General features: G+C 38.9%; 1 protein-coding gene across 1 annotated transcript in view; it reads left to right on the forward strand.

Moving 5' to 3' along the window:
* The window catches only part of PIEZO2 (piezo type mechanosensitive ion channel component 2), a 287036-nt gene that overhangs the window by 197298 nt on the left and 74309 nt on the right, over positions 1–15429 (forward strand). The window contains exons 13-18 of the mRNA XM_032746936.3: positions 916–1152; positions 6109–6232; positions 7771–8018; positions 8664–8812; positions 9267–9440; positions 12668–12709. Of these exons, the coding sequence (XP_032602827.2) occupies positions 916–1152; positions 6109–6232; positions 7771–8018; positions 8664–8812; positions 9267–9440; positions 12668–12709 (974 nt within the window). The remainder of the gene's footprint in view (positions 1–915; positions 1153–6108; positions 6233–7770; positions 8019–8663; positions 8813–9266; positions 9441–12667; positions 12710–15429) is intronic.

Raw genomic sequence — 15429 nt, forward strand, 5'->3', positions numbered from 1 at the left:
TGATCCAAATTAATTTATGAATTTATTTGTGGTATGCTCTGATGGAAATTCTGTTTATACTGGAGCCAAAGACAGCTCAGTGTAAGCTATTTTGTCATACGATGATGGAGAAGAAGCATGTCCATGTTTTTCACATGCTCTTAAAAGACATAATTTTCTGGAGGGCTAAACTAACCTGATAGAAATATTCTTAATGTTTAATAATTTTTTTAATGCTTTATTGACAGTTATTCCACAGTTATAGCAGCATATATACAGCTAAATTTAGTCCTTAATCAATAACACAATGTAGATAAAAAACACTTCAACCCCCTAAATCCTTTTCTTCAGTGTTTAATAGAGAAGTTTTTGAAAATAGAATTCTGAAAGCTGTTCTGTAGTTGTGAGTATTCAGGTAATCTGCCACAGTTACTGTAGATTAAATGTTCTTCAGGTTGAGTGGGTGCATACCATAGCTTTCCATTGTAAACTGATTCCACAAAAGCTAGAGCAGTATTGAGTTAATGCTCAATTAATTGTAATTCTGTCAAAGGCCTTCAATACAGTACCCATTGATTAGGTTCTGCCATTCCTACTCTGAATTCTTTGCTGCTGTTTTGCAAGAAAAAATTCTGTGCCCAAACTTTAATCTTTATTTTCCATCTCTTTTAGTTTTGTGTAATGAGAAGCAATGAGTCTGCTTACAAAGTGCAGCTAATGCATCAAGGGTTTGCGCTCAGAATCTACTTTCTGCATGTTCTCCAAAGGGTTTATTTTAGCTGGTGCAGTAGGTGATTAATATGGGTGAGAGTCTGATGAAAATGAAAATATCCGCTGAGTAGAGAAGTGTAAATGAAGTGTAACTGGAAATCTGCATCTGTGTTGTTCCTGAATGCATTTGTGGACATTTTTTCCTCTCTTTCCTCCTTCCACAAGGCGTGGAGCATCACATATCACAGCTGGTTGACTTTTGTGTTACTAATCTGGTCTTGCACATTGTGGATGATTCGGGACCGAAGGAAATACGCCATGATCAGTTCACCATTCATGGTTTTTTATGGAAATTTACTGCTAATATTACAGTATATATGGAGTATTGAGCTCAAGAATGATGAACTTCCTCAAGTATCTGGTTTTTTAAAAAGAAAGGAACCTGGGGAGCTGGCATCAAAGGTAAGTGTAACAAACAGCCGAGATTTATTTATGAAACCACAAAACATATTGGGATAAAAATGTGGATCTCTTGATATTTCTTTAAGAGTGCATCCACAGTATTCAGTGTAACCACTTTCAGTAGCGATTCTAAAGTAAAGGGTAAGTTATTAGAAAGAGTGTTCAGAAAACTGCTTCTTGCATATTAAGCTAATACTAGAGCAAATGGTTCAAACATCTTTTAGGTTTTCATGATAATTCTGTAGAAAATATTTGGTGGATTGAAATTGCTCACTTGTATGGTTTTATAAACTGGATTCAAAACCAGATGTTATTTGATTCACTAGATTAATACCCATGGGATGTCAGATTTGTCTGTGATTATGATGGCAACTGGAACGGTGTTGTCATTGCAATTACCAATACTACTCACTCCCTAATGGTTTGGCACAAGCAGCAGCACATTGCTGTGGCTGAGTTTTAATTCTTTATCCTTGCACCTGACTCAGCATGAGTTGAAATCCATTTTAGGTTAGAACCAAGAGAAGTTGCTGACCCCAGTGTATGATAGATTTTTTTTCTTTAATGTCTTGAAAATGCATTTCGTTCTGCAGGTTTGCTCCTGGAGAAGGGACTGAGTGAAAATAGGATGTTTCTTCCTAGAGCACCCAAGAGGGGCATCTTAGGGAATGCATCTAGTTGGCACTGCTTCCTTTGTGCTAAGTGGATCACTTCCTTTGTGACTCCTAATTACAATTTAAGTTGATTCTGTACGTCATCTTCCTTTTTGGCAATACCCTTTTGACAACCATTTCTGGGTCTTTAATGCATTTGAAAGTTAGTGAGTGCTATATTATTTCTCTTGTAAAGGTAGGGCTAGTTTGGTAAGAGGGAGAAAGCTCAAGGGGTTCTGCAAGAAAAATTGTACAATTTTTTAAAATGACTTCATGAATCTCTAAGGAATTTTAACTGTCATAACACTTCATTCCCTTTGATATTATTTCTTATTGGCTGTATCATAACATATCTTGTCTAAAAACAGATGCTGTCAGGAAAGGAAGCTGATGTGTATATATTGTGATCTGGCCACATCCATAAAACCATTAGGTGTTTAGTGGGGTTTTTAGGCTGAATTAAATGCACTCCATAACTTTCACAGAATCACACAATAGTTGAAGCTAAAAGAGACTTCTGGAAGTTATTGGTCCAACTCTCAAGCAGAGCCATCTAGATTGGATTGCCCAGGACCATGCTTAGATGGCTTTTGAATATCCCTATGAGTGGAAACTCTTGGTACATCCCAGGGCAACCTGTGCTGGTGCTCAATTATTACCCTCATAGGAAAAAAAAGTGTTTTCTGATGTTCAGAGGGAACCTACAATTTTTCAGTTTGTTCCTATTGCCTCTGGTCCCATCACTGGGCACCACTAAAAAGAGTCTGGCTCCAACATCTTCACACCTCCCTTCAGATATTTATAGGCATTGAATGAGATTCTCCCTGACATTGTCATTTTCATAGGAGAGATGCTCCAGTCCCTTCATGGCCATTCAACTGGACTCTCTCCTGTACAACCATGTCTCTTGCACTGGGGTGGCAGAACAGGTCACAGGTCTCAAATTGTGGCCTCATCTCACAGTCACCTTCCTCAACCTGCTGTCAGCACCTCCTAATGCAGGCATTAACATTCTTTGCCATAAGGGTACATCGCTGGCTTACTTGTAACTTGTTATCCACCATGATCTACAGGCTATTTCTGCCAAACTACTTTCCAGGTTGGACCCCAGCACCTAATGGTGCATGAGCTGGTTCTTCCTACCCAGGTGCAGTACTTTGTACTTCACCTTGCTGAATGCCCTGATGTTCCTGTCAGCCCCTCTCTCCAACCCCTCTCTCCTGCCTGTCGAGATCCCACTCACCAGCATGACCCTCTGGTGAATCAGCCACTCCTCCCAGTTGTGTGGTATCAGCAAACTCAGTGAGGGTGTACTCTCCCCCATTGTCTGGATCAAAAATGAAGATGTTGAACAAGACTGGGTTCCGTACTGACCCCTGGGGCACATTGCTAATCACTGACCTCCAACTAGGCTTTATGCCATTGATAACTGCCTTCTGAGCTCAGCTGTTCAGTCAGTTTTCAGTTCACCTCAGTGTCTGCTCATCCAGCCCACAATTCATCAGCTTCCCCTGACCACCTTATGGGAGACAGTTTCTGTCTGGAGTTGATAAGTAAGAGACAGTATCTGCTGCTCTCGTGTCACTTATTTTATCATAAAAGTTTATCAAGCTGGTCAAACATGACTTCCCCTGATTGGATACACTCTGACAATTCCTGATGGTTTTCTCATCCTTCCATACCTGGAAATGTTTTTCAGGATTAGCTCTTCCATCGCATTAAAATCACAGAATGGTTTGAGGTCAGCAGGGACCTTTCAAGATCATCTAGTCCAATCCCCCTGCCATATAGGCAGGGACATCTTTCACTAGATCAGGTTGCTCAAAGTTCTATCCAGCCTGATCTTGGACACTTCCAATGAAGAAGGAGCATCCACAGCTTCTCCATTAAGCCTTTTCCAACATCTCACCACTATCACCCTCCCAAAGATTGAAATGAAATTATCCAGGCTTGATCCTTCATCTTGAGCTTGAAGATAACAGTGATATTCGCTTTCCTTCATCAATTCTCTTATCACCACATTTGATGAAAGGTTATTGAGAGTAACCTCTACTAGTGACACCAGCCAGCTCCTGGGCTCATCCCATCAGGATCTGCGCACTTATGTATGCCCACTTTCTTTAAATATTCCCTGATCCAAACATGTTTCACCAAAGGAAGGCTCTTCCTTGCTTCAGACTTTTCCAGGGTCTCCAGGAACTGTGTTTCCTTAAGGCCAGTCTCACTAGCAAAAACTGAGGCACAGAAGGTGTTTGGTACCTCAGTGTCCATGTACCAGTACCATGCCCTGTGCCACCAGGGCCCTTGCCCCAGTCAGCCCTGGGCCTGGATTTTCCCTAGCCTTCCTTTTTCTTCTGAGGCACGTACAGAAGAAAACCTCGTTGCTCTGGACATGCCTTGCCAGTCTCAGTTTCAGGCCTTGACTTTTCTAACCATGTCTGTACATGCATGGCCATTTTGCATTCCCCACAGATTACCTAGTCCATCCCCAGGCAGAGTCTATGCATTCCAACTGTGTTGCTGTGCAAATCCCAACTTCACCTCTTCATCTTTCTGACCTGTGCTTCCTAAAGAGCCTGTAGCTCTGTATTGCAAATATTCAAGGCAACACACCCTGTCTCTCTCATCCCAAGACGACCACAGCCCTGCACAGAGATCTCTAATTGCTTGGGTTTGTTCCCCATGCTGCAGGGCTCAAGTGTACAGGCACTTCAGAGGGGCACCTGGCATGCTGTTTTCCCAGAAAGAATCTGGCAGGTTTCCCTGTAAGGTTGCCTTGAAGTAATTGCTTTGCTTATATACAAAGGCTTGCAGTTACCCTGCATGAGCCCTGTTTTGCTGATTAAGTATTGCCTTTTGTTCACCCTAGGCACCCTTTGCTAGCTAGCCTTGTCCTTCAGTCTCTCTTTAGTAGTTTCTCTACTAGTAACTCTCTACCCTCCTTTATTCCTAATTTAAAGTCCTTTGAATAGCGGTTGAATTTAAATGAAGACTGGATACTGTATTCTGCAGATAGAAGAATAGAAGTGTATTGTAATTCTTTCTGCATAAATTTCTGCATGCAATATGTGTTTCCTTGTCTGAAAATGAGATGAAATCTATACTGTAAAAGGTGGCTAAAAGCTCTGGCTCTGGAAATGCCAAGTAGAACAAGGGAGTAAATGTGGTGGGAAGTAAGAGCTAATCACTGCAGAAGAAAGTCTGTGCTTTACAATATCAAAGGTTTGTGTTGCAAAAGCCAGAGCTCCAGGAGGTATCTGGGGAAGCTGTGACAAGTCATACAGGCTGAAAGTCTGCTGCCGTTGCTCAGTGTTAGCAGGAATGTCAATAAAAATTCCATCTCCTGGGAGCAATCCTTTTCCCCACTGTGCATTAAATAAAAAATGCATTGTACCACTGGCCTTGCTGTTCTATTGTGTGCAAAATATTTGGCTCTTATGTGCTTCCTCTTTTAAATTTTGTTCTTCTAGCTATGTAGTGAAATAAGTCTCCTTCTGCAAAGGGAAATCAGCAAAAACTTTATAGAAAGCAAACATAAAATCAGTGTGTGACAACAGGCATTATGTTGTTTTCCAAATTTTGTCCATCTTTTGGTGTTGCAAGCTGTTGAATGTAGCTTTTTGCAACACACAGAATTGCACTCTTCCTTAAAGAGAGCTGTTTATTTCTAAGGTATCCTGCTGTTACTGAATTAACATCTCTTGAAGCTCTTAAAAGAATTAAGAGCTATCTCAACTCTTGTAACTGTTGCAAATGCAAGGCATATTCCATTGACTGGGTCTTCTGTAACTGCAAGACATACCAAAAAAAAAAGGTTTTAAATGAACCATGATTAAGCACCTGAAGTAAAAAACCTCCTAAATCAAAATATTTATGATATACAAAACCATGATAATGACAGTACACTCTTGTATGTGCTTCTTCCCTGAAAAAAAAAAACCATAAAAAATGAACAAAAAACCAACAAATGGGAATTATATCAATCAATGCATAATAAGAAGATCCCTAAACTTACAAGACAATAGTTAAAATCTGAATAAAACAGGGTAGGGATAGATGTATATAAGTAAATATGTTTACGAAGTGGAAATGCGCAAATGAAGCAAAATTATCTGTAATGCAGGATGTTTCCTAAATAACATAACTTGCCATAAGATGCACTTTGGCACCTGTGCCATTGCTGCCATTTTCTGAGAGACAGAGAAAACAAAGGCATGCAGAATTTGTGAAAACCTATGCTTGTATCAGTAGGACATAGGATATACAATTAGTCTGTTGGTTTTGTTTTGATTTTTGTTTGCAGATTCTTTTCACAATTACTTTCTGGCTACTGCTTAGGCAACACCTCACTGAACAGAAAGCACTTCGGCTAAAAGAAGCTACTTTATCTGAGGTCAAAGTTGGAAGTGAAGAAAATGAAGAAAAAGGTAAAGCCAGATACAATTTAGTCTCCTTCAGTCATGATAGAAGTTCCAGTTACTGTGTTTCTCTGATGCTGAAAGCAATTAGCAAGGTATCTGTTATTAGCTAAGAAAGATATTACAAAATCTATGTTCAGCTGTCTCTGAGATATAGAAGTGAAACACTTTTGAACTTTAGAAATTCATATAAAATGTTTTCACTGGAAGGTAATAAAATCACTCATTTTAGAAAGATCGTGGAACTTTCAAATGATTAGTTTACTGCTGTGTTCCCCACTCAAACTGGGGGATTATTTGCCCTAAAGTTTAACCATGGGAGATAAGTTTACCTAGGAAAAGTTGCTAAATTCCTTGGAATTCCTTGGATAGATAAACTCTCATACAGACCCAGAAGTTAAACTACAAATTTCAGTGGAAAAAGTAAGCATATATTTTTTTCAGTGCAGGGGCTCAAGCACACCTGAGAGCAAAAATTTACTTTTATAGATTCAGCTTACCTAATAACTCAGTGACCACTTCTTTCTTTCTCTACTGGACACATGTTCCTCCAAACATTCCTTGCCTCCTCTCTCTGGATGTTTAACTGAAAAAGTTCAATGCACTGAAATGGTAGAAGGTGAGCCCTTGAAGCAGTGGTGTGGTTCTGTCACTGATTAATTACAATCCTTGTCTCAGTAAAGCATCTGATCAGTGTCAAAGCAGTACCACAAGGACTTTCAAGGCAAGAGCCTGAGGAGGGGGATGGTGTGTGCAACAAAAGGAGTGGGCAAGCCTCTTGATGGTGAAGTTTCAATATTGCTCTCAATGGAAAGAAAAACAGCTGTACTATGGTTCTGACAAGCCCTGTTATCTAGATACCTGCCCATGTACTTGACTGCAGGGGGTCACTTACCCTGCCCTCCACATACCTCATAAGGTTAATAACTGGGGAATCTTGGCCTCTTCACAGAGCCAAAGCAGCTTTTCTTTCCTGGCCCAGTTGAGGCAGGGTTTTTTTAAAATGGCAGTGTTAGTGCAGCATTTCTATTTTTAAGCTTCTTTGAGTTTATGTTAATGTTTTCCCTTGCTTGTGTTTTTTGAGGATAAACACAATATTATCTAAAGGGTGAAACTCAAGACGAGAGGCTTGAAGTCAAGATGAGAGTTTAAACTCAAGAGGCTTCTGGCAGTGCTGGTGGTTTCTTCATTTTCCATGCTTACCTGAGAATATAGGAGCATATGGGAATTGTTTTGGCTATTATCCCTTATGCAACTCTTAAGCTCTAATTTTCCACTACAGCTGCTGACATTTCAGACAAATTGAAGGTGTGTGTCTGGTAAGGGTGTATAGCCATGTGCTCTATGGCTCCAGTAGCAGGTTTAAGCTCATATGAAGTTAAAACCCTTTTCCTTGCTCTGGAGGCATGCATGATTAGGAATTGCAGTCTCTTGTGAATATTGAGTTTTAAGTTTCTTTGTTGTGTGCAGAGATTTTACTTTCCACCCATTTAAATTCACTAAAAGTCCCCAGAAGAGACAGCCCAAACGTGACTCTGTATTTGCAGAAGAGGAGTCACAAGAGGGAGAAGTGTCAGAAGAACAGGAAGAGGAGAAGGAAGAGGAGGAGGAGGGAGAGGAGGAGGATGAACAGGATATTATGAAAGTCTTGGGGAAGCTGGTGATGGCTATGTTAATCAAGTACTGGATTTACGTCTGTGGGGGCATGTTCTTCTTCGTCAGCTTTGAGGGTACAATTGTCATGTACAAAATCATCTACATGGTACTGTTCCTCTTCTGTGTGGCCCTCTACCAGGTAAGGGAGAACTGTGTTAACTGAATTTTATCCTTGAATAGAACTGTTTGTACTTTTAGCTTCATAATAAAGTAGCTCCAAATAGAATTCATGAACAGTGAATTTGAATAATAAGACTATTTGAAGGAATTAAGACTAATTTTCCTCTAGTTTTTGGTTATAGTGACAGACAAAGTACATGTAAATTAGATACAATGCACACGTCTGCTCTGCCATGCCACTTCACCATAAACTTTGGAACCTTTGTGGAAAATTCTGAGTCTATGCACATTCTGTATAGCCACCTGTTTTTTTGACAGCTGGTCCACACCACTTCCGCACCCCAATGAGCATGGGAGTACCTCTCCTCCTGGACTTTAATCACCTAATGGTGATGAAGTTAGCTGGCTGAAGCTATCCCTGACTTTGTGTCTGTGGCCCATGTCCCATCAGACATTTTTGCACAAAAGTCTTTACTTTGATGCATTTGCATAAGTTGTAAAAACTATCTCAAGAATCTGTGTCTGTCACTGGATAATCATTGCTTACTTCAGACCAGCTGGGAAAAACAGTGTTCATTCTTGTTCAACAGTACTATGTTGTCAATATTTCTACTAGTGTCTTTGCCTTCAGCTTGTGTCAGCATCTTTAGTGTGTGATTTTCAGGTACACTATGAATGGTGGAGAAAGATTTTAAAGTACTTCTGGATGTCAGTGGTTGTTTACACGATGCTGGTACTTATCTTCATCTACACATACCAGTTTGAGTCATTCCCTGGGTTGTGGAAGAACATGACAGGCCTGGATGAAAGGAAGTAAGTGGTTTTGATTAATTTTTTATTTGTGCCTTTTATTTGAGTTCAGTGTGATGGAAGGATCTGAGAGAAGTCTTCCTTCTTATGGGAGAAAAATGTCATGCAGCCATTCTCAGGCATAGCTGATTTTTGGCACTTAGTTATGAAGCCGTAGGTTTATTGGTGTAACCATAGAAGTGAGCAAGGCCAAGAGAGGAGCTCAGAGTTGTATTTTCTCCAATTAGCTGCTTAGGTGTTTGGATTGGTTCTGTTCTCAATACAGTGCCAATAACTGTCTTACCCACTTTGACCATAAGAACCAGATCCAGGGAAAGATTAAGGGTAGATCTGCAGGATGCTTGGAACTGATGAACAATCCCCTTGTTTTCTATTGCAAATAATTTGTAGAAATGTCTCATGGAAAGAATATTTTGTGTGAAAAGGTGCCTTAGTGGAATTTTTTTTTTTTCCCCAGACTAGAGGACCTTGGTTTAAAACAGTTTTCTGTGGCTGATCTATTCACACGCATCTTTATCCCCACCTCCTTCCTACTGGTGTGTATCTTACACCTTCACTATTTCCATGATCGGTTTCTGCAGATCACTGATTTAAAAGCTGTAACCAGCAAACAGGACAACACTATTTACAGGTAAGAAGCAAAGTAAATGGAACTATTGATTATCTGTATGGAAATGCTGTTTCTCACTACCTTGTAATGCTCACTTTTCAGTAGATGTTATTTGCCTTTGCGATGACTACCTGGCTTAAAAAGAAAGTGCACAGTGTCCAGCACCCCACTACAACCAAAGTATCTGTCTCTCCCCATTTTCCCCTACATATTGAACTTTCTCATTTTAAAATACAGTTTCAAAGGTACTAATGACATTTATATATTTATTTAATTGGCTTTGACCTTTACTGGGAGTTAGGTGCTTAATTACTGTGTATTCCTATCAGTAACAAGAAATACAGCTATTATTTTGGGTCACTCCTTTGTTTTCAATATCCATTTTGGGGACCACAGGAAGATTTGGATATCTGTGGAAAACACCATATCTGCATTGAACTGTTAGGCCTTTTTGTAAAGTTGAACTTCAGACATGGAAAAATTCTGAGTTTGTGGTTACTTTTCATAGTAATGACCCTTGGCTATGCTAGACATTTGGTGATTTTATCCAGACTTTCATTAGCATTTTTTCATGAATCTGGGACATCACTTTTCCAGTGGTCAATTCTTACATATCTTCCTGTGTAAAAACCAATCTGGCCTAGGATCCTGAGCCAGGAGTATAAGAGAGGGAAATGGTTATGTAATACATAGTGTTATATTATGCAATGACAATTATGTTCATTCTTTGCAGAAAACAATTAATTTAGACCCACTTTTAGAATGTTCACCTGTCTAGTGATAAGTGTATCTCACCTGCACTTCTATGAATGGAGCTAACTGCATAACACCGCATAGACCACAGGGAATAATTCCAGTTACTTAACAGGGAGTTATGTTCTAGGTTATGCAAGATTTAAAAAGCATTTCAGATATTTTTCATACATTCAATTTGATATGAAGCTGCTTCACAGTATATGGTACAAGTTTGTCCCATGAGATTAAGCTCCAGTTTTATGGAATGCTTCCAGTTTCTGTATTTGAATAATAGTTAAGACCAGAACAGATCAAACTCGATACAATTTCCTATTAAAGATGTGAGGGCATTAAACTTAACTCTTAAATGTCTGTCCATGCAATTACTCTCCTGTTGTTCTTCTTGAATTGTTAAATGTGATGGTAGATTTAAGGGTGCTTTTGTAATGGCCTGTGAGCAAACTTCCCTTGCCCACAGTGAACCTTTGTGCAGCAGCAGGTACATGTTAAGAGCTCAGAATTGACCAAGTCCTGAAAACAGAGCCCAGATTGTGTCTGAGCTGAAATGGGGTTGTTCCTGGGCTGAGGCATTTGGAGTAACACTTTACAGTTTGCAGTAACTCCAAAAGCTCTCTTACAGCCCAAAGATTGCACTTGTGCTGAGTAACAAAGGAAGTTTCCACCTCCCTTCTAATGTGATTCAATAGAAACAGAATAAAAAGAAACAAACCCTGAGGCACTCATAGGATTTTGATGGGTTCACTTTGCCCGTGCAACCGCTACTTGAAAATCTTTCCGTTACACATGAGAAATACAAGAATATTATACAGCTTTCCAAATGGTGGCATAAAGAGGATCACTTTGACTGAAATCACTTTATTCCTGAAAAATGGAATTGCTGATGGTGAAGACACAAAATGTTTTACTACATTGCAAGCAAACATTTTTGCCAGGAATAAGTAGCCTAGAGATATAATTTTGAAAGTGGACATTCATTGTCATACCACGCTTTTTATTGAAGTCACAGATGAAGAGGATCATGTGATATCATCAGCTTTTTTATCTTGGAATTAGTATGCTATTTTTTTTAATGTAAATATGTACTAGATTGTATTAAGCAGTCATGTAAGTACCTAAATATTTTTAACTGTTAAATGTTTCATGTGTGCTATATTTCTCATTTTGCAGTATTTTCAAAATCACAAATATCACATATCTCCTTTGTTCATCCTGAGAAGCTTTAACAATTATGACCAATACCCAAATCAGAAGAGTTTTCCTGATTTGCACTCCTACTAACACTGTCTGGCATATGAAAATCTAGCCCTTTTCTTCCCTTGATGCAATAAATCAAATATTGAGTATCAGCTGACTTTATAGTTCAAAGCTTCACAATAAGAGCTCAGCTGATGTTTGTATTGGTGATGCATAAACCTGGATAAGAACTAACACAATAACCAACTTCAACTTAACAGTAATGCTAGCAATAAACTGCAGGGGCAATTAAAACAGATTCAAGATTCATATATAGGTATAGTTTTCTCTCAAAGCTACTAAAACTTAATTTTCCTTTTTGCTTTGAAGACACTAACATTCACTTAATAAATGTTTTACCTTTTTAAACTGCTTTTATGCTGCACCTTTGGCACAAAAAAGATTAAAGAAACAGAATCTCCATTTTGAGTAACAAGACAGAACTCAGACCTTTTAATAGTAAACTTCTCAAAATAATGACAGCAGCTGAGAGCTTGTCATGAAAGCAATAAAGAAAGCACAAATCCAGTTCTGCCTTTGAACTGCCAGGTGTGATTACAGTACTACAGTTGTATGTAACTGAAGGGTCCTGTTGAAATTGCTAAGAATGTTCATTTATTAAAATGCAGCTTCTCATGAGCAAAATTTGCAGAATGAGTTGAAGAGGAAGGGTCTGCCAGCTGAAAAGAGAGGACACAGAAACTGGCACATTGGAATTGGCAGAGTGAGGGACTTCTCACTATTTATAAAGGTGTCAGAACTGAGTGTCTCGGTTTTACATCTGCAAGAGAAAGAAAAGTTCTCCGATTAGGAATTTCAAAATACATTTCCTTGTTGTACCATGAATTATGCAATGGCAGAGATAAAGGTGGTGAGGTAGATAATTTCTCTGATATGATGCTCTACCATAGCTACCTTTACATTTTATTTTTAAAAAAGAAAAAGTTATTTTTTTAAATGGTTGTAATCTAAGACTTAAAATAAAGCAGTAAAGGCTGTTATAACATTTTGAGGATTATTAATATGATCTGGAGTTCTGACTGAAGTTGCATAGATCTAAATGTCTAAAAGTTGCATTTATAATCTTCCTAGACTTTTCAAGCATGGTGTATGTTAAAATTTGAGTGTGTGTTGTTATGACAATGTGTCATAACACATTGGTAGACAGGAAAGCGCATTTGTTCCTATTTAACAGCTTTGTTTTCTCTCTCTAATTCATTTCCCATTTTCATCTTGTGCTTTCATCTCCCACCTCATAGCCATGCCAAAGTCAATGGCCGTGTATATCTAATAATTAATAGGTGGGTACTTCAATTCTTCCTTTCCTTTAAAACCGATATACCTTATTTTTTTGGTTACTTCTTAGTTGCCTTAAAGCAAAGTATGTTCTTGCTGCGCAGTACTGTGAAGTGAGCAGGGAGATAATGTTGTTCAGGTGTTGCAGTTTCCTAAAGCTGATGAAGCATATAATACACCTCTTCTGCAAATTTATACATTGTGAGTTTCTTCTCCCAGCTGAGAATTCTCCTAAACTTTGCCCATGCCTCAATGCAGGAATAATTGGTGCTATTTGTAATTGGCTGCAGACTATAGATTTGGTCGAGGAGGCTGGTTTATCTACCCTTTTTTTGTGCATGGAAAGATGCATGCCTGCATGCGCCTGTGTACGCACAGACACACAAACAGAGAGACACACATCCCTGTCTTTCTCCAAGCATGTAAGAATGGGAATCTGAGGGCCTTCAGTTAAATATGTGATATTTACACAGGTTTCTACAGACTGAAATTTCAGAGTTGGAAAAGGAACACTAAACCCACTGCATGCTAAGGCTGTTAATACATGGGCTGAGTTGGAGGCTGCAGGATCCAAACTAGAAAAACTGCCATCATGATCATCCCTTTATAAATAGCATCTTGAAAACTGTTCAGTAAATTAGATTCCTTTCAAAATACTTGTCTGGAATAAATGTGAGCTATCTTTAAGTCATCTCTGAGAATAGAAGGACTTCTGAGTTGTGCCACTACTGAATATAAACAGAAAAACCAAGAAGATGTGTTGTTTAGATATTTGTTACTACCTGCTCTTACAAGAAGTCAATTTATGAGTCATGTTCATTCTCCTTCTTCAAATGTCATCATATAGTTTGAGTCACTCTTACTAAAAGTTCACCAGACCTGGAATCTGTTAAACACACTCCCTTAGCCTGTGTTTAAAGGAGTGGTGAGGGCAAGCACCTTGGCTAAGGCAGGCAAGCTGGTAGATTTAAGGTCAAGGTGTATGGCCAGGAGGCAAGGCGGGGCTCTCACTCATGGGCAGTCAGAAATATGAACTAACAATTGAAGGTGAGGATCAGAGCTGGAATTGGTAAGAGGGTCAGCCACAACTTAGTGAGGCCCCAGCGAGTCCATGGGGATAAGCCAGGTTTGCAGCAAAGGCAGGGTGTCAGTCTGCATGTCAGGCTTAGGGTCAGGGAGGTGTGGGAGCAGGCACAGACACAGCTCCGATGCAGCCGCAACATAGCAGTGGAGGACCCAGCATCGAAGCAGCACCCAATGAAAGGAGAGAGACCCTCTGCACCAAGGCTTCCTGGCCTGTTCAAATACCCCAACAGGGCTTGGATTCAGGCAGCATATCCCCTTAAAGCCCTGTAGAGGCACTCGAGGTCCTGCCAGTGGAGGTATGGTATTGTGTGCTCAGTTTGAGTCTTGAAGACCGAATACTCAGGAGATGGGTCACTAGTGTTCTGCAGAGCAGAAAGCTTTCTGTTCTTAAGGTTTTGCATGAAAGATTCTTGAGAACTTCTTATAGCTAGAAAGTTTCAAGCAGTTCATAAACGGCAAAAAATTATCAAAGACAAAAGATGGTTAATAATGTATCCAGTTAATTAATCTTCTGCTCTGTTAAATTGCAGATAGATGAAAGTACTAGGAACCCAGCCACTGCAATTTCTTTCTTGCCAAAAATTGGTATACTTCCCATTATTGATACCCTATTTAATGAACCTGACAGTAAGAAATGCTCTCAGCTAAAAGCAGTAGTGGCTGTACCTTCAAGGCTTGTTGCCTGCACTATTATTAAGTTATTTCTCTCCCTTAGTATCAGAAACAATGTTTTCATGTTATATGGGGTAATTTCCCAGTAGTATGTGGCTTCCAACAATAAAGTCCTATCTCACTAGCTGTGAAGATATATGGGTAGCTTGTCTGAAAAATTCTAAATTAGTGAATTTATATCTAATGCCTCAGTGTTGTCGGTTACAATATAATGTGATCTCATTGTGGGAAAAAAAAAAAAAAAAAGAAATTGGAAAAAAACCCTAGCAATACATAAGGAAGTTTTGGAAGAAAGATTCCAAATAGACTAACTTTCCAAACAGTGCACTGGGCATTTTGGATCTCCTAAGTAAATGATCCAATGCTCAAGCTTACTGATACCAATAAAACTAAGCCTATGAAAACTAAACTCATGCTGAGGCTTTATCAGCTATATTAATTACACATACAGATATTTATAACCCCATTTGGCTCCTGGATCTCCAGAACACAAATGGGAATTATATGAATAAGAGAAAGATGAGTCCATGCACACCAAATCGTATAGAGTTGCTGTGTTTCTGTCTAGTTTACACTGAGGTAAGTCATTATGTCCTTGATTTACACCAGTGTGAATAGATTTTTTCATTATAAAAGTTACTTGGGACAATACCTCATAAAATCAATGCAATTACATATATACAAAACTTGTTAGATTATATGGTTACTTTCATTTCATGGTGTACTGCCTTTTAAATGGGCACTGATGGTTTATAATAACCAGGGATCTCTATAACATTTGAACTGAACTGAAAATTCATTCTCTCTTCTTTATACATGACCCTCCTATTGGTACTTTATTAGAGTTTTAGGTAAATATAAGTTAGTTATGTCATTTTAGGGAACCTTGATCTTTAGTAACTTTATAGAGATTTGAATATCCTTTTAGTGTATATGTTAGCTGATACATGATTTAGAATTGAAAATA

Source organism: Taeniopygia guttata, chromosome 2, assembly GCF_048771995.1.
Source record: "Taeniopygia guttata chromosome 2, bTaeGut7.mat, whole genome shotgun sequence".
In the NCBI taxonomy this organism is placed as follows: domain Eukaryota; kingdom Metazoa; phylum Chordata; class Aves; order Passeriformes; family Estrildidae; genus Taeniopygia; species Taeniopygia guttata.